This window comes from Anas platyrhynchos, chromosome 7 (assembly GCF_047663525.1).
Source record: "Anas platyrhynchos isolate ZD024472 breed Pekin duck chromosome 7, IASCAAS_PekinDuck_T2T, whole genome shotgun sequence".
Lineage (NCBI taxonomy): Eukaryota > Metazoa > Chordata > Aves > Anseriformes > Anatidae > Anas > Anas platyrhynchos.
Window position 1 is genome coordinate 27,167,050 of NC_092593.1, and position 25,843 is coordinate 27,192,892.

The window sequence follows — 25,843 nt, forward strand, 5'->3', positions numbered from 1 at the left end:
ACCGGTGCATAACAAGCACATGTGAACGCTACAGCAAGGTTCACAGGGGGCTAACCCTGGTCAGTACTGAAGCAGGGGTTTTCTTCTTAACCCCCTCTTAAGAAAAAAAAAAAAAAAAAAAAAAAAAAAAAAGGGAGGACAGAAAAAATAAAGAAAAGGAAGAAAGGAGAAAGGAAAGATAGAAAACACAGGTCCCCCATCTACCTGCACATAGCCAGGCAGACAAGCTCAGCTGGAGGTGGTGAAGGGCGCGGATGCGTTATTGGTACTGGTAGTGGTGGCACCGGTCACTGCGAAGCCCGTGGGAGGAGCTATGGAGCTGTGGCTGGGCTGCAGGTCCTTGGGGATGCCACTGTGGGAGCTCAGCTGGTGCCCAAAGGCTGCGCTGAACTGAGGGAGCTGTTGCTTGGGGGAGGTGGAGGCCATGAGTTCAGCGGAGGCAGGACCCATGCCACTGAAACTGGTCTGCGGTAACCCCGGGAGCACACTGGAGCTGTTGGGGGTCACAGTGGCGAAGGCAGGCTGTGTGGTCTCTGAGTGCGAGGTGGTAGGTGGTGTGGACAGGGAGGTGGACAGGAGGTGTCCATCTGCACCAAGAAGGTTGCTAAACGGAGAGGGGTCCCCAAGATTGACAGGAAGATTTCCCCAGTGAGTTCTGGGGTTGACCACCCCGCTAAGTGGCACATCCAGCTGAGTTGGGAGCAAGTGCTGTGCCATCATGGGCATCTCTGCTGAGAAGGTAGCTGCCAGGTTATCACCAGGAAAGGATGTGGTGTGAGGGGATGTGATATGGTCACTGTAGGGAGACGGCACATGCTCACTATCATAATGGCTTCCATGGGGTGAGGAGTGTGAATGGTCACTGCTGTATTGCTGTCGTGAGGTGATCAGGTCATCTGCCTTGCTCAGCAGCTGGGCAGGGTGGGGCCTCTGGGAGGCATGGCTGCCATCATGAAGTCCATGAAACTGTCCTGGGAAGGCTCTCTCCCCAAGGCCACTCTGGCTTATCAGAGTGGCAGAAGTAAGGCCGACGTTGGCTGGGGCTGAGAATTGCCCCTGGATCTGCCCTGCCAGGGGCGTAGGTGGGTTGGACAAGGTAGCAGAACGGAGCAAGTTCTCATCCAGCTCCAGACCGGAGAAATTATCATGTACTATACGCCCATTCAACAGCTCCCCCAGATCCGTGTTAACCTCTCGACTCAAGGACTGCATTCCTGGAGCTCCAGCACCTGTAGAGAACACCCCTATCCCTCTATCTGACAGCTCCTGAACTGGCACACCATCTGTCTGTGTAAGTACTCCAATGGTACTCAGGCACTCAAGAGAAGTTACAGCCTGTAGGGCCCGTTCCAGTTCTTCAGCCTCTTCTGTAGTCGGAAGGAGATCTCCATTTTTACCTGCAGAAACAGGGCAACCAGAAATTAGAACACTTATCTCAGGTAAGCCCTACAGTGGTACTCTAAGGATGCAAAGGTACAGAGAGCTCAGTATAGAGCTGCAGTGTATGATAAGCTTCCAGAATGGCTTTGCAGGACAGAGAAAGTTTCCTTCAGGAGCATTAACTAGGCAAGCAGTGTAAGAAAAACTAGAAATTACACCTTCATCTCCTGTGGAATTCTCCCCTTCCTCTTCCACATACGGCAGTGCAAGATACCCCCTGAACTCACTAGATTAAAAAAATCAATGCTGCAGTAACACAAGCAGTCTACAAAGTCCCTTCTGTTTACCACACAGCCTCAAATGTACACAATCAGTACAATTTAGGTTAATTTCAAGTCAAACACACACTGATGTCATATCAGATCTGAAAAAGAGCAAAGAAATCACATCCCCCAAGTCTGGGCTGTTCTAATTTCTTTGTTACCTGTGATAGGTACTGAACTTCAGAATCCAGAAATTCATGCACAGTTCTGATCAAAAGCTAGTTTCAAAAATGTGTTTAAAGATTTTATTTTCACTCTCTTCTCCTTTGATAAAAGGCCAACATTGACTGTGATTCCAGCCCCACTCAATGGCAGAAAGATGCCATTACTGTGAATATGCTTGATTAAACTGCAAGGCTGACAGGCAATAAAAATGCAAAATGAATTATTAAAAAGCTAAACCAATTAGGATTTACAGAGCAGTAATTGTAAGAGCAAGCAGTGAACTACACACACCAGCCTTTTTAAAGTCTGGTTTATTTCAGAGCTCACAAACAAACAATAAGGCAGATGCATTCTCCCTTGTCTAGAAGTTATTACCTTTCTGGGAAAGCAAGCAATCCCTCAAAACGTACGTTTCAGAAATACTTGCTTCTTCAGTTCACAGACTGTGTTCATGCTAGTGTAGAATAAAGTAAAATAAAATGGTACCTTCAAAGAAATCAAAATCTTGCAAGTCATCAGGCAGCCGTGGCAGGACATCAGAGAAGTCCTCCTGATTCAATTCCAAGTCATGTGGAATGTCTGTAATTTCATTGGCGATATCATCAGGCAGCTCATCAGCACTCAGCTCTGGGGTGGAGGGGCTCCTGTACAGAAAGTACCATTAGTCCTTCATTTTCAACTTTGATTCCTCCAAATGAAAATTATAAATGCATAGCCAACTATAACAGATGTTTCCCCATACTTTTTTTTTTTTTAATTATATCTAGAAAAAAATGCTTTTAGAAAGTTTACAGTTAGCCTAAAGATTAAATACCTGAGATGTGGCATCAGAAGCAAGGCATTTTATCCATCAAATTTAACATTTGCTCAGATCTAAAATTATCCACTCTAAGGTTTTTTCAACAGTCACATGGAGATGTAGCTTCTAGTCCTGAAGCATCTTATTGCTTCAGATGCTGATCAGCACAGCAACATCACACCTTTCTATGCTCCTTTACAGCTTTCAAGCTAGCAGTGAGCAGAGTGGGGCAGGGCTGCCACTGACCGTATGTGGGGCATCTCTACTGGCAGTGAGACACTGGCGGGCATGGTGAGGTTCCCTTGGGGCACTGCAGGAGGAATAGGTTTCTGGGGCCGGCGTGGGCCTCGCCTTCTCTTCTTCTTATGTTTTTTGGTAAGTGCAGGTGGCTTTGTTTTTTTCCTGGGTTTCCTCTGCTGCTGGTGCTGAACTTTACGGGAGCTGTCCCCTCTCAAGAAATTGTCCTTTGGGAATAAAACAATAGCAACGGGAGAAAATTAAGAACAAATATTACTTTCCTTGCCCCTGGTCATTCCACATATATTTACACATAATGCAAGAGAGATTGCTAAGTTAAACCCAGGCAAGATACACAAAATAAACTGTTTCCTTTCTCACTGATCCCAATGGCAAAAATCACGTAGACCAAAACATGAGGTATGGTCAACAGTGTGTAAAGTCACTTAATAAAATCATCATAGCAAACCCTAACAAAATCAGTGCAAAAACTGTAACCTTTGGGTGCATTCCTGTGTTGAGGTGGCAATAACGGGGATAGTGTGTAGCAGCTGAAGCTACCATCCTCAAGCACCCACTGCCATAAAAGAGGGACACTGCACTAGGGCTAGGGACTTGTAAAGGGTGTGGGTAAGCAACTGAAGCCTCATTGCTTCTGAAGAGAAACCCACTGGCCAGTTACAAAATGAAACAAAACAACGTTAATTTTCAGTTGCCAATATACTGGGAATGGCAGAGGATTTTATCTGCTGCAGAAGTAAACCTTGAGAGACACAATAAAGATTGCCTGGGAGAGGGGGAACCAGTCTACACAAACCTTTCTGTGCAGCAGAAGCCCTCATGTTTTAACCCAGAAAACTCAATAATTCACAGTTATTGGAGGTTAGCAGTCAAAAAAACATCATCAACAAAAAAAAATGCACTCCAAAAACAGAACAAACATAAAGGGTGGTTTTATGCCTACTGCCTTGAAGAAAAGGCAAGACAGTAGTGTGTGTGTGCAAATCATCTGAAAAGCTTTGTTCTGGAAGACTGAGAGCATAAAAGGTGAGCAGAGGACATCATCTTAATTTGTGTAATCTCTCAATTTGTTGTAGGCCACTACTTTTCCTCTGGGATGCACAGATCCCTGAAGGGGATCAAAGACAACTTTTTTAGTTGCCAAATGGTAAACGAAGAAGCAAAACCATTATCTTTATTCTTGTAACTGTTATCTACACTTCCTCTAGAAAATATTTTGGGCCCTGTATAGTAATGTTGCTTGAGAAGAAATGCTCTGACCATAACACACTCATGCTACATTGAGATCCAATAGTCAGGAATTAGCCCCCAAAAAAATGACCACAGGATCTCTCACAAAGATTTCTCATTTCTTGATTCAGGAGAGGAGTCAAATATCTTTCAGTGAAGGATATTCTCATGTGGACTTTATTATATCCTCAAAAGTATATAAAAGATTTTTACAGTATACTTTACACTAATTGGGAATGTCTTATCCTCTTAAAAAAATAAAAGGGAATGAACTCTTAAGTTTGTAAACTTGCGGTCTGTAAGGCAAGAGGTCACCCAATACAAAGAAATAATTACATTTTTGGCTTTGTTCTTACCATTTTTTTGGCATGTTCTTCACACAGAGGTGTCTGATGTGTAATGTCAAAAACTGGCACAGAGCACTGTTGACCATCTGCAAACTTGGCTGTGCAACTTGAGAAGAGCTGCTGAGAACGGTTCAATAAGATATCTGTACATTTCTGCATCAGGAATAACACACAAGGCAACGATGGAGAAACGCCCTTTGATTTATCAATCTGATAAAGATCAGAGCCTTCAACTCTATCTGTCCATAGATGCTATTTTTAATGAGTATCTTAACTTTGTTATTCAAGTTCAAAGCTAGGTAAGGCTCAATCCCAACTTTTAAAGTGAAAAACTGCATTCATGCAGAATGTCTAATGATTTTATTATATATTGAGATAGTTTTATGGAAGCAGCTATTTCACTAATGAGTTCTTAGCAAAAAGAAGCCTTTTCCTGGAGTCTTAATCAATAGATCAATAGTACCAGTTGAAGCAGTGTAGTCAACAGGACTATTTCCTTACAGACTAATGACAATCCTTACTGAAACATTAAAGAAAGACTATTTCTTAATTCAATCTTTTGAGGTACATTCTTGGCATTTATCTTTAGAGCACAGACAAAGAAGTTTCAAGATTCTTCCTGCTACTCTGAAAAAAGATGTGCAATCAGACAGAAAGGTCAAGTAAATCTAAACGTAAGCTCGCTGAGACTTTCTTCAGAAAAATCCCCTGCAGGAGTAAAAATGTTTCTAGTCTTAAAGCAAATCAAACAGATATTTCATTGTGTTTTTTCAAACATTAGAAGTATTCTTTCCATCTTGGAACAGTTCTCAGACTGATTCTAACCTCAACATCACTATGTATGTTCAGAAAATGTTAAAATGTTAAAATGCAAAAAAGAAAAGACAAAGAAAATGGAAAATGCCTGCAGAAGGCAGTCTGGATTGCAGACTTTGACAGAAGGGCCAGAACCAAAAGCCTCCTCATTTTAGGAGAGGAAATTGGACATTTCTTCTTAGTGAAGAAAATGCAGAGGGAACAAAATGGGAATGAATGCAAAAATCACTATTCTTGACTTCTCTACACTACATACACCCACAAACAAGACCTCTTGACCTTAGAAATAAAATAGAATTCTAAATCACAAGGAAAATCCCCAACACAGCTGCACACCATGATACTCTCTCAGAGAGGTTTTTGAGCTATTCTGCAGACAACTTTTTTTTTTTTTTTTTTTTTTTTTAAGACCTGCAAAAATCACCTAAGAAAAACAAGGCATTTGTAAACCTAAAAACCTGAAAAGGTGCTGCTGCCTGATAGCAACTGGAACAGATAAGCACTAGTCACTTAAAATACCAAAGACCAAAGGAATTACTCCAACAAAAACCTCCAACAAGTATTCATCTATAAAAAGACAAAGCCTGCAGCATTCTTAAGTATTCCAGGTAAGAGACAAGCCTATCTATAGCCTTCAGACTCAAACCTCATATCTAGTGTGCCTCCTCCTTTCTGTGGACTTCATGCATAGGACAGGACAGATTCCTCTCCTGAATACAACTCTCAAACTTAGTTAAGAGGATACGCTGAAAACAATGCCTGGTGAATGGAAGGGCCTTGTTAGTGCACTGTTCTCCCTTCGAAGTCCCACTACAGGTTGTCGGTTCTGCATCTCTCTGCCTCACTTGGCTTGTGCTGAAACAAAAGCATAAAAGAGTTTGAAGTCAGAAACGCAGCCTCAGATGGTAATTTAGCATGACTATTCCACTGAATGTGGCACAGTAGAACTAAACTTATAGCACACGTGTGTGTATGTCATGATCCAGAAGGGTGCACACTACTACCACAGTCTGAACAGGGATACGGAATAGATGTCGATGACAGGTGAAGGTATGATGCAGTTAACAGGATTGTTTATTTCATGGGGCATTAATTGTAATGAGAGGTGCTACGTGCTGCTACCATGTAAATACTACTACACCCTGCAACAGAGCCCAGAACAGCAGTAGGTGAGTGTCACCACAGGTGACCCTTTCAAATGAGGTCAACCTTCAGAATACGATGTATTGGGTATGTCCACACAGGCAGTCAAGTGCACTTGCAAGCCTGTTCATAAATCAAAACATGCCGAGCATCCCCAGAGCTTACATGCAAGCATGTGCTCAGACAAACTTAGACTGAGCTCTGGAGTGGCAGAGCCTGAGCGTGCTCAACATGGGTAAAAGCTCTCCTCCATCAATGTGCTACAGCCCAATCCACCAGCAGGTGCCCGGAGCTGAGCGTTTGTTCAGCACAGCCTCAGTGCTTTGAGCCTGAACTGCAAGCAGGCGACCAGTCAGCAGTGTGGATGAGTACTGCAAGCGTTACACAGCTCGCTTGGTGTTAGCCTGCTCTCAAGGCATTTGTCACCTTCATGTAGATAAAGCTGGCGGTTCCAGGGCTGAATTTCCCCTCTGTACACGTTGTTTTCTAGGTTGACAAAAAGCTGTCTGTAGCCTGACTGTTTTCATTCAGCCATTACTGTCATCAACTGCACTTTGACTGAGCAAAGTTTTAGTTAGCAATATTACTCCTGTGAAACATTTCATAACTGAAAAGACTGCAGTTACTTAATTCAACCAGAGCAGTGATGACAGACATACCTGGCTTTGCTGGTCTACCCAGAACAATTTAATCTTGTGAGATAAAAGGCCTTAATAATGAAAAACCCAGCAAGTGTTGTCAGTTATGGCGAGGTTTTTACTGTAGCTTAAGTTTGTAGACTCTTATGCATCTTCATAAACTAGTCATGTACCTCTACATTACACCTCTGAGCAGCTCTCCCAGCATCACTCCACTTCCCCAGCAATAAACCCTCCACCTGCCACAAACTACAGCCCACTGTTCAGCAACGAGAGCATCCCATGATCAGAATATACTCTCAGCACCCTGCCTGCCTCTCACGTCAGCTCTCCCCACCTCCGTAGTCACACACTCTGTAGAGCAAAACCAGTAAACCAAAGGAAACTGCTGGCACCCAAGACATAACACCAGAGTTCAGACTTACTCTGTCTCTGTACACATATGAATCAACCAACTCTCAGTACGCTGAGAGCTGGAGGGATGTTGACATTATCTAGAAAGAATTCCCACAGAAGGTAACCTTCAGAGTTGTTAGAAGATATTTATTTTGTTGCAGAGTTTCATTTAATGTTAGATTGAGTTAAATCTAACAAAAGGCATCAGTTTAAGTTTGATTTGCTGGGAAGAGAATTAAGAGGAAGTATTGACTTCATAAAAAACAAAACAAACACAAAAAAACAATTCTGTCTGAAAAAAAGAAACCTATTGAAGCAGGGAACTAAAGAACCAGACTGGTCACGCTCTAAAGAACTGGACTTATTAAAGTACCAGATATTTGTAGCTAGCCAAAATACATAGATTAACTAACAATGATAAATTTTAGCAGGACGCTAACTTCTCTCATGACATTTCAGAAGTCAGGCCCAGCTACAACTGAACAAACAATCCACATTTTAGAACAAAAAGCTGAAAAATGCCTGTCTGCACGGAAAATACTGTATGCCATGTTTATTTTACCCTGCAGGCAGGCATTTATATGCCATGGCTGTTCTTCCTTGCGCATGCCTACCAGTTTCACAGTTCAGCATTTCAGCTGCTAGATACTCTGCCCATCTTTGTCTTGCCCTGACCCTGGCTTATTGCAGTCACACAGGAAGGTCTAACCTGGTACGAGCACAGGTCGCTCTCCGGAGCTCTTGTATGAGTTGCCCAGCACGCTCCGGCTCTCTGCTGGCCGCCTGCAGCAAGGCTTTCCGGAGTGTGTGCCGGCATTTCTTCTGACGGGATTCTGCCCGCTCCAGGCGGCAGAGGTGCTTGTATTTCTGCTGAAAGTAAGTGCAAAGTCTGGTCACCCTGGAACTCCTGTCATCTGCATTGTCATCATTGGACCTGGAGGAGGGGAAATAAAAATAGATGGGCTTTAAGTATTTTTTTTTAAGGAAGTTGATTTGTCAGTTTAATAGAACTTTAAGTCGGTGTCCATCTTCTAGTCCCACAGACATACACAGGCTGGTATGAAGCAGGGATGCTTGAGAAAGGGTAAGAGCAAGATCCTTTTTGAATTCTAAAGGTATTTACCCTTCTTAGTATGTCATTATTAGAGATTACATCAATTTATCATCAAGTCTGACACATTTAAATGTCTGGAGCCTGCTGTTCAAAAAAAAAATCTATACTGTTAACCTTTATTTACTGTAAATGTCTCAGCAAATGAGACAAACTCTTAAATCAAAGTGCAATTAATGGAGAAGATAAGGGTGGGGAACTATGTAGTGGAAATTTATTGAAGAAAGGTCATGTGGAGATGATAGTCAAATTCTAACAAGTACCAAAACTGCTGACCTTTACCTTTTCCAATTCCTCTTACTTTGCCAGGCAGTGTTTTCCCTTCTAAACCAAAATACACTCATACAGCCAGCATGAGGCTCTACATGCTCACTCCTTCTCTCACTAGATATATACCAATGACATGCCCACAGCTGTAATGGAGTTACTTCAGCCTTCTTCTTAAGAAGTGTTCAGAAAGCATCTCTCGATTTTATCAAACTCAGCCCTGCAACTTTCATAGTCAAATGAACCTGGACTGATATCCCAGTCCCATCACACTCAACTGCAAAAATGATGTAGGGGACAACACCCAAATGGGACCAAAGTCCCCATAATTCCACCAAACTGTTTCTGAGACAGTTAAAAAAAAAAAAAAAAAAGTGAGGGAAGAGTGATTTAAGTACCAGTGACTACTCTCTAAGGAGATTTTAAGACAGTTGATGTAGCTTTCCCCTTGCTCCAAGGTTAAAGTTGAGTTATCCTACAGCCACAGAGAAGTAATTAATGTTTAATTCCAAAGTTACTGAGGAAAAAATCAGACCAGTGCTAAGCAACGATCAGAAGGAGGACTGGTCCCACTCTTTGTTTGCTTCAGAAAGCCTTTCCCATTTATCTTGGCTTTCTGAATGTCCAGGCACATATCAACAAGGCTATCAAAACCATGTCAACATGTTCGTAAAAATAAATAAATAAATAAATAAAAATAAATCAGCAAAAAGAATGAAATTATCACTGGGACTTGTTAAAACAGCAGGGTCCCTGAAGCTGCCAAGCAGTCCTACACACCAAGCACTCGTTTGCAGAAGGATGCTCTTGTTCCCAGAGCAACGGAGTGAGCTGAGGCTAAGCGAGGCAGACTTTGTTCAGTTCTTCCTTTAAGTTTTTTCTTATAGAAATTAGGAATGTTTTGCTAACTTTCCCATCTGTAAAACAACGGAAGGGCAGGGGCGAGAAAACAAATCCAAACAAATGAAACAAATCCAATCCTCCTAAGGTTCATACTGCAGGGCTTGGCTGGTGTGACTGAGTGAACTGACATCCAAACCTGCACACGGCAAGGCAGACCACAACTGGCTGATAGCAGAAGGATGCAAAATACCAGCTGCGATATTTAGTAAATAAACTAAGATCCAGAAAAGCAGACAAAACAGCTGTCCCTGAAAGGCAATATGAGTAAGACCTACTTTCCTTTGTGGAAAATCTTATTCCATACACATGCAGGCTAAATTTAAGAATCTATTTAAAAAAGACTGCCCACAAAAACTCCACATGAGCAAACACTGCCTGGGCATAAACACATTTTTTTTTTTTTTTTTTTTTAAAAAAAGTTTTATGTAAAGCCAACCATACTTTATATTTTGCCTGTTAAAATAGATTACAGATTATTTTCAAGAAACGCAAATTGCAAGTAATTAACCTCTGGAATAAAATGCTAAGCAGTAAACATAACCTGTTAAAAGTATTTAACGTATGCAATATTTAAAATATTGAAGAAGAAAAGAAAATACACTTTTAAGCTCTCTTAGGAAAAAATGCCTACTGGGAAAACAACAACATCAAAAACCCACAGCCTGATTAGAAAAGTTTAATTATGTACTATTTATAAAGGTTTTCCTTCTTTTAATGTATTAAAAGAAAGCAAAAATATGGACGGGGTCAGTTACACATAGATAGGTCTAGGGTCTTAAATGTTTTGCTATCTGCTCTGGGACAAATTACTTAAAGAACTTTGCAGACATATTAATTTAAAATATGGTTATAAAAGTTAATTTGTAATTAAGAAAGGAATATTCCTTAGGAAAAAAGTGTTTCATTTTTTGAGGGAAAAGTGTTTTTCAATGCAAATTTGAGACTTCTGACCTGCCTCTCATTGAAATAGACAGAAGTCACGGTATTTTAATGCGTTTTGAACTGAAATTTATGAGATCATTTTAAAAAGCAAGATTAAGATATATATGCAAGACAGAAAAAAATCGTGCTTGCAACAAACAAGGATTTATTTCAAGACTAACAGCTTCTAGAAGTCTATTCTGAATTTTGTTTCCAGGCCAGTTAGGTTAACCAAAACATATTTATTTGCAGGTTCAAAGAGACCTAAAAATAGCACAATGACACTTTTTTTTTTTTGTCCTAGGCAAGTATTGAAACTGAAAGATACTTTTTACTGCCGTCTGTTTATAAACAAGTTTACCAACTTCTATTTAGCCTATTCTCTTAAGGGGCATATATAATTTTTGAAGTACAATTTAACGTGTGGCATTTCATTTCTTAAAAGAAAACTCAAAATGCATGCAAATGATCTGATAAATAATCCAAAAAGCTTCTTCACAACCCTTCCCTTTAAGGCTGTCGCGTGTAAACATCAAGGGAATTCTTGCTGACTTCATGAAGAAAACAAAGGCAGCGCAACGCAGCAAAAGGGTAGAGCGAGCAGGCGGGCATGGTGACAGCGCCGTCAGGGGAGCAGGAGAGCAGGCTTTCCTTTAAAGCTGTTTGTTTTCCAGTACTTTCTGAGCTATAAGACCCTGTGCTGGAATCACCTGGGGGGCACCCTCCTCTCTGGCTGCAGGGAATAAGTCTCATTCCCCCACTGATGCCAGCGTCCCCGCCAGCCCGCTGCCTGCGGCCAGCCCCGCGCCGTCACTCCCACTGAAACGCCCGCGCGTGCCTCCAAGGAACCCTTTTTAAAAATTAAATATTGAAGGCAAGAAGAGTGAAAGCAAGCGTTTGGCCTGTGTTTCCACAGATGATGGCAACAGTATGAGTTTTATAGATTAAAAGGGCCAGAAGGCAAGTGTACTCAAAACATATTCCTGTTTGTTTTAGCATTAATTTTAAACCAATCTGAGGATTTTCTGAGAGTTTAGGAGCCACTACGGTATCGCATAAGAAGTCCAACAAGAAGTCAGAGGATTCTGCCCATTATCACCCAACCAAAAATGCTGAAAACAACCTGTCCGATAATGCAGAAATGAGCTGTTCACTTTCTTCTTCTGATCTGCTCTGAGAAGCATCCCTCCTGCTATCTTCTGCGGAGTCAAATGGAAAAGGACCGCAAGAGCAGACACAAGTGAAAAAACAACTATCTTTTAACCAGCTTTGCTATGGAAAACAGTAAGTAAATATCCAAAGAAATAGTTTGAACTAATACATCTTCAGCAGTGGACAGACTATAGTGAAAAAATGTCGAAGTAAAACATTTCAGGTAAAAACATCCTCTACATAAGCTTGTAGAATAGAAATAAAAGTTTTAGAAGGCTAGCGTCAAGTGAACATGTCTCTGTTTATTCATAAACAAAACCAGGAAAGCTGCTGAAGAGCTAATACTGGGCAGACTGAAGCACAAAAGCAGCTAGTACTATAAAAAAATGTATCCATCGTGATCAGTTAATAAAGTGTTTAATTGAAATGCAAAAAATGCTAGAATGGAACAGAAAATGTCAAGACAAGGTATCAGTATGTGAAAACAAGGAAGAATTCAAAGGAAGTTAAGACAAATAGAAGACAAAACACACACAGATGACCTTTAGAAGTTGATGAAAAAAGAGGGATCTGTGGAAGAACCAGATCAAATGTCAAAGAGAAGAGAGTGTAAGGGAGTCATTTGATAGATATATCTGCTTTGAAAATTATCTGTGATTTAAAAGATTAACTGAAATTTTGTTCATGTTTTCCCAAAACATTTTGGTTCAAAAGTTACCTTTTAAGTACAAATAATGTTTGTAGGAGTTCACTCTCTGACTACTGATTCCCTAAAACCAGTGGTTTTTCATAACTGCAGAAATCCTTTCTTCTAAAGAAGTAAAGTTAAAAATCTACACCCTGCTACTAAGCTTTGATTCGCTAAAGGCTCTCAGTACTTACTATCTCGGTACCTGTCTTGTTAACTGAGATACAGCTCTCTTCTTCACCTTGTGGACAATCTTTAGAGATGGCTAGAAGTTCTGGTGAGTTTCAGGATTTCCAGTTAATCATGAGAATAATGATGTTAAATGTTACTTAACTGTGATATTTAAAGACTAAACAAATGGAAGAGAGATGTACTATCAGAAAGTCCATTTACACAGGGAAAGAGAACCCTGTTATAGAAACTACAGTCAAACCTTACTGAGATCCCAATTACCTTTCGTTATCAGTTTCTTTACAATACCATGCTCAGGATGATTTGCTTTAACTTTGCACCTTTAAATTTACATTAATAGAGACATGTATTATCATATCCTGGTGTAAGTCTCGTGGTTTATCAGAATAATTATAACACTGCAAGTCTTTCCACATCAGCTGCTAATACTTGCTCTGTTTATCCCTTCAGTCGCATCACTTCCTTGCAGTGCTCCGAAATATTTGACAAAGGTTTATTCAACACTTATTAATTAATAAAAGAAATACTATGCCCTTTAAAAGAAAAAGACACATTAAAGCAAATATCCTACCCAATTACCATAAGGAGTAATAAGTAAAATACAGCAGGTTTACTACAAACCAAGCACAACTCCCCCCACTTAGTTACAATTAAGGAAACATCTCTACTCAGCAAGGAACACAAGTTCATGGATAAACTTCAATACACTCAATTAAATTTAGGCAAATAACCTTGAAATTTTTTCCTGGTGTATCCTAATAGCAGACTGCACAAAGGTCTCTAAGTTAGGTGAAAGCTGGGACTGAAGATAGAAAGCTGTTTTGCAGCTCTTACAAATAAATGATTCAAACAATCCTTTGTCTCAGCAAAGGACTTAAACAAGTGCTTAGGGTCCAGTGCCTCCACACACAGTAAAGCTCACATTTTCATGATTTACTGCATCAAGGCCAACATGAATACTGAAGAATCATACTCACTCATGTCTTTCATAGCCGAGGCTTTCTCGGATAGACCATGCAACCTGGTAAGGGGAGGCTTGCTCTGAATCCTCGAACTCCTCTCCACTGTCTTCAGACCAATCCAGCCCTAAGAGAATTGAAAACATGAAAGCTGGATGAAAAGCGTATCCACCTCACACAACTCTCTGAGCAACCTATGGCATAAAGGACAGATGTGTAGTATAGTTGCAAACAGAATTATGCTTCATTAAACATATAACTTCATCAATTACACTGGAAAGTTATTGTAGCAGCTTCACTGTGGTATGCAAATGGCATGCACTGCTTTTTTTTTTTATTATTATTATTATTTTTTCCAAATTTAAGTTTTCCTTTTAAAATTCTTTTTGGCCATAAGCAGTGAAAGCAAAATCACTAGCTTTCTTGCCTACAGAAAATATTACAGCTTCTGTAGCAAGCACATGGAATCTTTAGAGATGAGGTAAGAGAGAAGTCCCTGCCACGAAGAACTGACAGCCTGGTAATTTTTAACGCTATATGATCTAAATAGGTCAATTCCATTTCTGTTTATATTCTGACCACTGCTCTGTGCCAAAACACTTAGAGAATAGGAAAACTAAGACAGAGCAGCAAGGACAGAGAGAGATAAGGAGCTATGCAGGACGTTCCTCTGCTCAGTCTTTGTAATTGCTTGCAAATGCATATATTAGCAGGAAAAGAAAACTATAAAGATATGTGAACATAGGCACTTTTACAGAGCGGCATGCTTTTGCTTAATGATGATACAGTAGGACCAACTCATTGTATGCACCAGGAACCTCTGTTAGACAAACTAACTGAACTCTGTTTCTGACTTTCCTGTTAAGTTCTCAGGTATAAAATTTTAGCTGAAGCATCATCTTTTGCATTTTTTCCTACTCTCTTTCCCCCACATCCAACGATACTCTTGGCAATCTCTTGCCGTTGAAGGGATAAAAATCCTGTAGCCACATTTACAAGCCATCGTTATTGCTTTTTCACTTCCTTGTGTGCTCCTTGAAAATGGAGCAGCAATTTGGACAGAATTAAGGAGAAGAATTTTTGCTGAAAATAAAACAAATATCTCTATGTGTGACAATTCTGAAGTCAGATGCTTTCAATTTGGGAAACACATCAGTACTTGGTCACCTACTTTCCAAGTTAGAGACATACATACACATTTGAAAACAATCATCAGGAGCTCCTCCAACATAGAGACACGAACATAATCAGAAATATCAGAAACCCTGTTTTTCAGTAATATGAAGTACTGAAGACTGCAGCTACATTACTATCCAGTAACACGCCTCTAATAGCAAGTACACATAAAACTGAGTGCATCTCTTAGAAGGGCGACGAAGCTGGTGAGGGGCCTGGAGAGCAAGTCCTATAAGGAGCGGCTGAAGGAGCTGGGCTTGTTCAGCCTGGAGAAGAGGAGGCTCAGGGGTGACCTTATCACTCTGTATAAGTATATTAAAGGAGGCTCTAGCGAGATGGGGGTTGGCCTGTTCTCCCTTGTGCCTGGTGACAGGACGAGGGGGAACGGGCTAAAGTTGCGCCAGGGGAGTTTTAGGTTAGATGTTAGGAAGAATTTCTTTACTGAAAGGGTTGTTAGACATTGGAACAGGCTGCCCAGGGAGGTGGTTGAGTCACCATCCCTGGAAGTCTTCAAAAGACGTTTAGATGTAGAACTTAGGGATATGGTTTAGTGGGGACTGTTAGTGTTAGGTCAGAGGTTGGACTCGATGATCTTGAGGTCTCTTCCAACCTAGAGATTCTGTGTGATTCTGTGTGATTCTTTAAAGATTCTGTGAAGCCATCTCTAGTGCTACTCCATCATTAAACAAATCCTAAAATTTTCTGAACTGGCCTAACTAGTCTTTAATATTAAGGCATATTGTGAGGAAGTAACATATATTTTCCTGGTCTGCCTTGTTTAATACATGAATTCTGTTACTTTGCCAGATATGAGTATTCAAAGCATATATATTCATTTTCACATTTATTGTAGCATGGTATTTGCATAACTCTACATTTTTAGGTCTAATCCATTTTTCTACTGAGCCTCTTTTTTTTGGGAAAACATATTCCATTCAGTGCAAACATCGCTTGAGTATGTAAAACGTTAAATGCAGAAAGTGATCTTTCTCAAGACACAGGTCACTTTTTAAGCTATTTGGGTCTGTGACACTTGAAAGTGCCTCTAGAGTTGCCATTCCACAGAAGACCTGCATTACACAGAGGACCATCATACAGGATTTCTGAAGAACAATGTCCTTTAGAGAATGCTATGGGATGCTAATTATCTTCTAAACAAATAGTCAAGCTATCCCATGAGTGCCAAAGTGCAGATCTTAACTGCAAATTAAAAAAGGTTAATTGAAATAGCAAAAATTACAGATGTTTGCAATGAAATTAGATTTGATATGAAGTACTTCCAACTTATTTGAAGTCTTAAAAAAAATATATCAACACCCACAAACGCATCATAAATGGCATTCCTGCTCTAATATCACACACTGACCTCTATTTCCCTTTTTCCTATCAACATTTAACTTGTTAGGAAAATAAAATGTAAAACTAAGCAGAAAAGTATGGTAACTTCGGAGAATGAGGGAGACGTTAAGGACGGCTAGGTGTACCTAAGTCTGCATTCATAGTCAGACAAATGAGCCCTAAGATCGGCTGCCTTTTTTGAAGCTTCATAGAGCACTACAGCCACAGCAGCAGGTTGGCTATTTCCACTTACAATTTTGCAAGCAGCAATTGATTAACATGGTTTCCAGATAATAAGGAAGGAGGAGACTATTTCTGCACTGATATGCAGACAAGACTCCACCTCTCCAATTACCTGTGTAACGGCACTGCTTTCCTGCCTGGCACAAAGACAGCCTTGGGCTTTTGTTAGCCAAGTTCCACATATGAACAGGCCCAGTCAATAGAAACTCTCTTGTGCTCCAATTTTCCTAGCCACATTAACCAGAAATTTAGATCTGCACAGAATGATGGGCCAATCTCCATACTTTTACTTGCACTTATTTTGTAATCTGCACTTGTCATATATCTAACATTCAATCTAACCTTGTCTACCCATGTAAGCACAGTCTGCACTACACTTTTACTACTGCAGTTGCAAACTGTCTATACAGTGCCTATGTCATTAAGCAATGTTTTTCTATACCTCAGCTTGATTTCTCAAACAGTTAACGGAACATTAAGAAGAACAAACAATTAAAATATCATAAATCATATATGATAGGTCCAGGCATTCCCTTCATAGAGAACAGGGCTAAAGAAAACATCAAGAGTTCAGGTTTATTTCATAAGGACCACATGTGAAAGCAGGACGGAGCTAGGAAGACATTCCTCTTTTGTGTTTTGGTTTCAGGTTTAAAAAAAATAAAGAGAGGCAGTGCATTTATTATCTACCCACCTAGATGTGGAAACAGATCAGTGTCCAGCTGCTGTTTTCGAGTGCACAGTTTCACCAGTCTCTGTAGCCGGCTCATGCAGGATGAGTGCGGAGAGAAGGCTGTGGCTTTCATTAGGACCCGATCAGTCCTCGGAGGGTCCGTGACCGGAGCCCTAGCAGGTGGCAGGAGGGGCAGAGGTCTCTTGTTAGACAACTGCCGGGCTTGTGCTATAGTGTGTGTGGTGGGTGCCACTCCCTGCATTGGTAGGCTGGTGTTCGGAGGTTGAGGTGACTTGCAGACTAAGCCCTGCGGTAGCCCTGTCGGCTTTAACGAAGCTGATGAAGGTGGCAGATGGGAGTGCTGCTGCTGCAGAGGCTGCTGCTGCAAAGGTGCAGGAAGGGGGCTAAAGTGCTCTTGGCGAACTTTTAAAATCTCTGTCTCTCTCTGGCGCTGCCGGTTTTGAGCCAACTTGCTCTGCAACTTTTTCCTCACCGTTGCCCCTTTCTTTAGGTCATCATCCTCCTCGTTGAAAGCAAAGGGGTCTTCTAGTTCTGCCTCCAGGTAGTGGAGAGGAAGCCTAGCCCCTGGAGGGGAGAGGGACATCCCATCCAGCCCATTGGGCATCTTCAAGGCCAAGGTGGGCACTGTCAGACTGAAGGCCATAGTATCCATCTGATGCCTGACCTTCACCTCCTCTATGGGATCATTCTTTTTCTTCCTCTCCTTTTTCGGTATAAAGCCAAGTACCTGCAGGTGGCTGTTGCAGTACCTTTGAAAAGGAAAAGCAGACAGTTCTTAATTCAGTTCTTGTAAGGAAAACCTGAAGAAAACAGTCCACTAAGGGGAAACCCACATACAACATGAAAAATTAATCAAAACACAAAGGATTTTATAAAAAATGTACACAGTCACTTCTAAAACAACAGATAATTGTGGTGTTCCCAACCTATAGCTGAAAATAAACTTTTACAAGTGACAAGTTGAAATCTTAAGATATAGAAGCATTCACTGGTTATTCATTATAGGAGATTCACACACTGTATGCAAAATATTTACTCTCTAATAGGGTAAATACACACAAAACAAAGTGAACAAAACAAACGGCCTGATACAAACACGGTAAGAACTCAAGTCATTAATTCTGACCATACAGAACCATTTCAAAAGCTCCTATGAAAGAGTACAGGGAAGAATACTTCTTTCATTTGGCTGTCCTTTCATTGGAAGTAGTTAGCATTTTCATCAACATCCACATCATTCTTATGATTCCCAGTTGTAGCAGGGAGCAGTTTCACACAGGGACAATCTCGCTGGAGATACCTTCTTGAGAAGGGTCACTACTTGCTCTTAGTGAGCAAGCAGCTTAAATATTAAGCCCTGTTATAGTAATTTAACATAACAATTTTGTAGCCAGAGGATTAGCTGAATGTTCTTCAAATAAAAATTCAGTTTAAAAGAAATTCTCTGTTCTTGGAAAATGTTTACAAAATGCCAAGAGAATGTATATATACAATCCACAAACACAGACTTCAAGCTTCTCTAATACAAAAATCTTTTAATATAATATTTTTTTTTTAAAAGGAAAGCCTTTAATAGTTTGTTACAATTTATAGACTCAGATAACATACTAAGAAGTAAACAATTTTTGTCTGGTTAAAACAAGCGGGTGTTACAAATACAATAATCACAATCTGATCCTTTTCCTGCCTCTGTAGAATGCCCTCAGCAATCAGGCTTCTGCCCTTGCAGGATCCTATTTACAACCTGCAGCTTACAGCTGGAAACAAAGATATGAGGAAAGACTGATGTCTGTATCATGGTATTTATGGACAGGATAAGCGAATATCCATGTAAGTATTCTGAGTAGAGTAGAGTAGAGTAGAACATGATCTGAGAAAATTAAGTTTTGTGGAACAACTAAATAAAAAATAAATTATTCCTAGTCTTAATGGAGAAAAAAAAAAAATAACACAGAAGCCCAAATCAACTCCACAAAAGTTGTAACACTTCAGATTAGTAACTTTCAATTTGTCATCCCACTCCTAGAGAAGCAATGCATGAACTGCTTCCAAAGGGTCCATAAAAGGTAAAAAAGAAAAAGCAAATTCTGATATGCTCTTTAACAGTCTCCATATATGTAGTTTCTTGAAGGATCCACACCCATAAGTTTTTCAAAAATCAAAAAAGACTGAAAAACACTACTACATGTTATTATCTAAATGATTTCTTCATTACATTAAGTTGTAAGTAATAAATGTATCCAAATGAGACAAGCTGAAAGCCAGCAAAGAATGGAGTTCTTATTGGAACAGACTAGAATACTGTAAGGTCATACCAAGAGGTGCACTTTTAAAAATTAAATTCTGTAATGAGGGCTCAATAAAACTTCCATTGAATTCAACAACAATATTTACGTAATTAAAATTAAGCATTTTCTTAATATTTTCTTTGAGCAAGACTGAGTTAGAATAGCACTTTTAGTACAACAGAAGAAAAACAACAAACAGACAAGAAAAGCACAATGGATTTTTTCCCTTAATCAAAAGAGTGTTGCTCAATTTGAATGTTTCCTTTATATTGTTCAGAATTTAAATATCTCCATGCTGTGTTTGTGCAGGAGTGAGAAGGTAAAACCGTGAAAACCAAGAAGAAAGTAAAATATAGAAAAGGTGAATAAACCCATGAAAAGGTAATTAGTTTATCATTCTTCTCTGAGTTTTGGGCAGTTATGTGTTTTGCTTGTTTGTTCAACTCTAACAGGATCATTTTTATACGACAGAGAATAAAGCTTTGGTTCTTACAACTGACCGTGCCGCATTACTGAAAGCCAACAATATCTTACACAGGCATCACCCCTGGACACAAATCTATAGATACCGGACTACAGCATAAGGAAAATACAGATCACACACTTGCAGACTCCAGTACCCACTGATTTGGCTCTGCATCAATTCCCCGTTTTCCACCATAATGGAGACTGATACACTTTGCCCACCAGACTAAAAGGAGCAGGAAGAAATGGGGACTAAGTCTTCTCTCGGTAGTTCTACATGCAAGCAGCTTTGGCTAGGCATCATTTACAGGGACCAACTCCACCTTGGCCTTGCCAGACTCTGTCTGGTCCCACGTGGAGCCAGGTGGGCACACACACTGAATTACATCCCTCTCCTGCAGGCTCCAAGGCAGCTCTTTAGCTGGCCCTGACCCAAACTGGCTCTGGCTAAACCTGGTGCTGCAGAGCCTGGTGCAGATGTCAAGTGGCTCTGCTGGAAGCAGCCAAGAGCCAGCTGAGTTGATGCAGGAAGTTCTTTGGATCGGAGGCAATGCCAGGGAAACAGCTCATGCTCTGTAGCATACAGACTACCGGGAAGACGGAATAGATCCTGGAAGTAGCACAGTGCTTTCCATGTGGATTTGAGCTGGAAGATTTGAGCTGGAAGCCCAGGAAGGCGAAGCTGGCCCTGCACAGAGCCAGTGCTGGTGAGCTGCCATAGTGTCACAATTTGTCCTTTCTGTAACCTGCCAGTGAGTTATTCTCAGCTGACAGCACCATGCTGAGTACCTAATATAGTTTCTACCCATTCCTTATTCAGCGCTAAAGGCACCTATTCCAACACAGGTAAGGTCAAATACAGTCAAAAGGTACTGCAAGAGCAGTGGGTTGATATCCATTAAAACCATCGTAATGCAAAGCCCACAAAAGGTGATGGGCCATGAAGGCAGCTTCTGGACAGTGCCCCACATTATGGGGAAGTTAAGAATCCAGAAAGCAAGGTTTTCTACCTACACCTGCATCATGCTTCACAGTACATCCCAGATTTGTGTTGGATTTGGCCACTTATTTCAAGGAAGATCTAATCAAACTGGAGAGTAGCTTGCATGTTAACAAAATATTTACACTCACTTGAAAGAAGACAGATAAAATTATGTTTAACCTACCTAAAGTATAACAACTCTATAATAAAAAAATAAGCTGAACTTTATTATCTATGCATGTATTTGAACAAGAAAAAATGAGGAAACGCAGATTCACAGCCCATGTTAGTATATGTTCTTTCAAAACAAAATAGTGAATAGAGAAACTAGACTTCAAATTTGGCAATGAAGTCATGCACTATTAATAGATTTAATTTCTAGAATGTTAATGGTTAATAAGAAATCTAATAATACAACAGAATATTAAACATCATCGTGGTTAGTGACATCTCATTTGTCCAGGGTCAAGGAATAATTATTTTTAATTATCTGTGGTAAGACTGAGGTTTTTGGCATATAATGCATGAAACCTGTTAAGACTTTTTACTTTTCATAATCTTTAAAGATATATAGAAAGACAGCTGTCAGAACATCCTACAGTCTGCTTCTGATCATGTAGTTACATGTCTGAAACTGACAAAATGACCATCTGACAGAAAATTTGTACACAGAAAATTAAAAGCTGAGAGTGAAGAACTCAGACAGAGCAAACATTTTTATATTGAACAGAGTGTGAAAAAAGTCTCCTAAGAAACAGATACAGGTTCGCCTGCCAAAAAAAAAAAAATGCTTGGAGCAGGCGCAGTCTTATCACTAGCATTCATCAAGTTTTATTGTTAAAACTAAACTCTGCCCTGAGAAGCAGTCTTTTAAAATATTCTTTCAAACTATCACATCCTCTCATTTGAAATTAAAAGTTTATTTTCTCCTTCAGACACCTGCTGTCCTCTTCAAGTACTGTAATGTGACACTCGACATGCAGTTGAATTATTCTAATATAACATACACCAGATGTCATGACCACACTTCACTTTAACTTGAGAAAAATCAAAAAGAACAAAGTGTGAACTCGATTCAAGGTGTAAAGAATAATCTCAAATTCCATGGGAACATATGAGACCTAAAAAGTGTCATTAAGTATTATCATTTCTATTGTATTTAAGTATGAATTCTTGTAAACAGCAACTCTGAGTCCGTTCTTACATCAGAAATTACAGCATATTTGCTCTAACAATTTCTATGATCATTTTTACAAGCTTACTTCCAAAGTGCCGCAATTGTACAGAAGCAAAGAAACAGTCACCGACTGTCAAATTACAGCTTAAAGTTATTCATCTTGTGCCATTTGAGCATTTGCCCTACAGCTTTTGACAAACATTCATGTTTTTTTTCTCACTTCATCAGTCTCCTCAACTGAAATGGCAGGTGAAGTGCAAGTTAATTTAGAGCACAGTCCAACTGTTATTTCAGACAAGAGAGGGAGCTGTGAGCCGAGAAAGAAGTTATATGTAGGGCACAGTGGGAACGCTGCTAATAATGCAAAAGGTTAGTGAATGGCAGCTAATAATGTGAAAGGTCAGTGAAGAGTGGTTTGGTTCTTTTTTGGCATATTTTGTTTACATTTTAGTTTAAAAAAAAAATGTGTTTGTAACAGAATAAACCTCAGGTAGTTAAAAAACACATTAATTAAATACTGTGGTACTGGCAAAACCTGTAGCAATGACTGAAAATTTAAAGTCATATTTACGAGCCAAGATCAGAAAAATTCTGCTATTTCACCCCAAGCAGCACCAATTAGATTTGCCTTCAAGAAGTCTTAAAGAGCAAGAAAAAAAGCCCTCGTGGATACACTATGGGCTGCAATTTAGGAAAACTTGTTTGAATTCTCAGCTCTCCAACATCTTCAAGCATTATCTCTCGCAAGCCATTTAATATGTGGGTACCTCAGGCATCTTCATTTGGGCAGGGAGAGGGAGAGAAAGAGAGGAAGCAGAGAAGAAAGGGAGCGAACAGCACTTTCGCAGTTGGCTGATTGTTATCAAGCAGTATGTATTTTATTCCAGTAATAAACCACCACAGATCCGTACTAAAGCAAGATCGCTGAACTGTAATTCTGCTTTCGTCCCTGTGTGTCACTGCTCCCTAAGCCCAGAAGGTATGCGTTTTCAACTGTTTATCCTGAAAAAGGAGTTGAAAGTGTGCTTTTGCCACAGCTGGCCAAACAAGTGGGCCCTTTTAAGAGCACATACTGTGAGTGACATGGCAAATTAGTTAGATCTGCAGATATTGTGTAGCAGGTTTGATCCACAATTTATAGTGAGTTTGAGCAAAGCAATAAACTCTTCTGAAAACTTGGGAATACGTTCCTTGGGAGTAAGTTACTGCCTTCTTTGTGTACTTGATGCCCACTGAAAATAAAATAAAGTTTACTGGTCTTACAACAAAACCCTCAAAGAAACATCCTGGAATTCAATTCACTCAGGCCAGTTCCTCCCTTATCCTGAAACCAGGCACAGTCGTAAAAGGAAGCTCATGCCTACAGCCCAGCCACTTCCCACATTGCAGACAGGCAACCGCCACTCACCTACGATCCTCAGATTTGGGGATGGGGTTGGTGCAGCGTTGGCTGTTATACTTGGCCACATATTCACATTGCTTGAAGGGGGCAGTCTTGTCCTCCAGAACGTGTCTGATACAGAAGGCGTAGCCGTTAAGTCGCCTCTGCTTGCACAGTTTGGGGCTATACGAGCACAAGGGCTTATTGTCAACCTCAGAGAAGTGTATGTGTTTGCCTTCATACATCACGTGACTCTATTCCTTGTGAACATCAGCTGAAAGAACCGAAATATTAAGAAAAATCACGTAAGGAAAAGGAAATGCATTCAGTTATACATTGTGTATTTCATGTTGGTGGGAAGGAGGGACCCAAAACAATACCTGATTTTAAATCTTCTGTATCATATCAATGTTAAGAGAGAGCCCCAAGGACACCACTATCTTGGAATGATGATGAATCAAGATGAAGCAGATTGTCTACAGAAAACATCAAAAAGGTCAAAGTCAGTCAGAATACAACAGATAGGATCATCCTGCTTAATAAGTGAGTGGCTAGAAGCAGCCACTTAACCTGTGATTCAGGTAGCATCCAATAAACCAAATTCATTAGCACAATAGTTTTCAACTAGCAGTCACAGATCTCTGGAAACTGTAAAAGGAAATTATTGAAGAAAAAAAAGTTTACCATCACCTTGCTTAAACCTGCCAAAAAAACCTCCACTCATCTACCAGTAAATGATTAGGAGTTACAAATTGAAAAAGGTTAAGCAACAAATTAGATTACCTATATTCAGGAATCATGTTGAATGCTGGCACAACATTAACTCATTTGATCACAGAAAGGTTTTTATTTAAGTATCTTTGCTCTACCAAATACACATTTTATCATGCAGTGCAAGATTTTTTCTTTTTAATCTGTCTTTATCACACCTGGTGAACAGACTTCACATCTTAAAGTTGCACAAACTTTTGCAAGCATCAGTATAAAGTCCTTCCTAAGGTCATCACAATCCTTCAGAGCTTCACCTACCTTATTGTGCTTGTTTTACGTAAATGCTGCCCTTAATGATTACTCCCATTGACCCCAGGAAGGCTGAAATGTCATTTCAGCAGGAGGCCATTTTCTTCATCATTGCCCCAAAACAGATTCCCACAGTGCAATGAAATACCAAATTCATGAAAACTTAAGGTACTCTTCACAGGGATCTCCTGGAAAGAGTCCAGCGGAGGGCCACAAAGATGATACAGGGCCTGGAGCATCTTCCCTATGAGGGAAGGGAGGTTGTGGAGTCTCCTCTGGAGATATTCAAGGCCCATCTGGTCACCTACCTGGGCAACCTACTCTAAGGAACCTGCTTTGGCAGGGGGGTTGGACCCAATGATCTCTGGAGGTCCCTTCCAACCCTTATAATTCTGTGATTTTCCACCACTATACAGTCTTTAGCAATCAATTTTTTTTTAAACACACACACACACACAGGAAAAAAAAAAAACAACAAAGCAGCATCAAGGAATATTTAACAGTACACACAACCTGCAGCTCCTTTGCTAGAGCCAGCTTAGCCAGCAAAAGGCAGCTCTTACTCAGGAAGGCCATCCTGAAGCACAGGAATAAACTCTCGAAGATGGTGTGTTCAGTACAGTTCAGTTCCATACGCGTTATATACCAAGCAAAGGAACATACATAGAGATGATATTCAGGAAATATGTAGTAAATGACATGGGACAAATGTACAGATTACCACCTCAACTGACTTAGTTATTCCCAAGGCCCCAAATGGCAAGGGAAGGGAACCTATGGCCTTTACAGAAAAGATCCCACTTCCTCTGGTGAAGGAACAGGACTTCTCTCCCCACTGCATAGAAACACCTTGAGAAAGCAAAAAGTAACTTTCCTGGATCCCCAAATGCTGTGGTACTTGAAGTCACTACGACAAAACCAAACACCCTAATGTACCTCTAGCAGTAAACTGCATAAAGCTGACACTTCCATTAGCACTCATCTAGCTGTACAGCCAGGACAGAAGCACTAAAAATTCAAAGACACACTTAACAATTATTTAAATAGTTTTACAAGTACACATGCAGCACATACAGCATGCAGATTGGAGACTTGCCACAAAACGTAGGTGGCATGAACGCCAGCGACCTGATTAATCATTTGACATTAACTAGGATCGTCCCATGTTTCCTCTTCATACACGGTTCCCTTTCCACACTCCAGGGCAGGGGCCTAACACTTTGTTTACACCAAACAGCCAAAACACAAGCACAGATATCAAAAACAGTTCCTATCACCTTTCCCTTGATGCAGGGGAGCACAGGAAGGAGCAGAGTGCATAAGTTTAAAACTGATCATTGGAGTATGGCCCTTCACAACATATTTACCATACTAGCAACTATGTGAAAGAA

The 25,843-nt window shown here is 40.3% G+C and overlaps 1 protein-coding gene across 5 annotated transcripts in view; it reads right to left on the reverse strand.

Annotated features, from left to right (window-relative positions):
- Positions 1-25,843, reverse strand: part of INO80D (INO80 complex subunit D) — a 45,189-nt gene that overhangs the window by 12,061 nt on the left and 7,285 nt on the right. For all 5 annotated transcript variants that reach the window (XM_072041070.1, XM_013096877.4, XM_072041068.1 and 2 more), the window contains 10 exons: positions 23,813-23,908; positions 23,460-23,706; positions 17,140-17,888; positions 13,707-13,815; positions 8,205-8,429; positions 6,064-6,173; positions 4,512-4,645; positions 2,914-3,131; positions 2,355-2,512; positions 205-1,397 (listed from right to left, as the gene is read on the reverse strand). In XM_072041070.1, coding sequence (XP_071897171.1) covers positions 229-1,397; positions 2,355-2,512; positions 2,914-3,131; positions 4,512-4,645; positions 6,064-6,173; positions 8,205-8,429; positions 13,707-13,815; positions 17,140-17,888; positions 23,460-23,677 — 3,090 coding nt within the window. In that variant the 5' untranslated portion in view covers positions 23,678-23,706; positions 23,813-23,908 and the 3' untranslated portion in view covers positions 205-228. The remainder of the gene's footprint in view (positions 1-204; positions 1,398-2,354; positions 2,513-2,913; positions 3,132-4,511; positions 4,646-6,063; positions 6,174-8,204; positions 8,430-13,706; positions 13,816-17,139; positions 17,889-23,459; positions 23,707-23,812; positions 23,909-25,843) is intronic.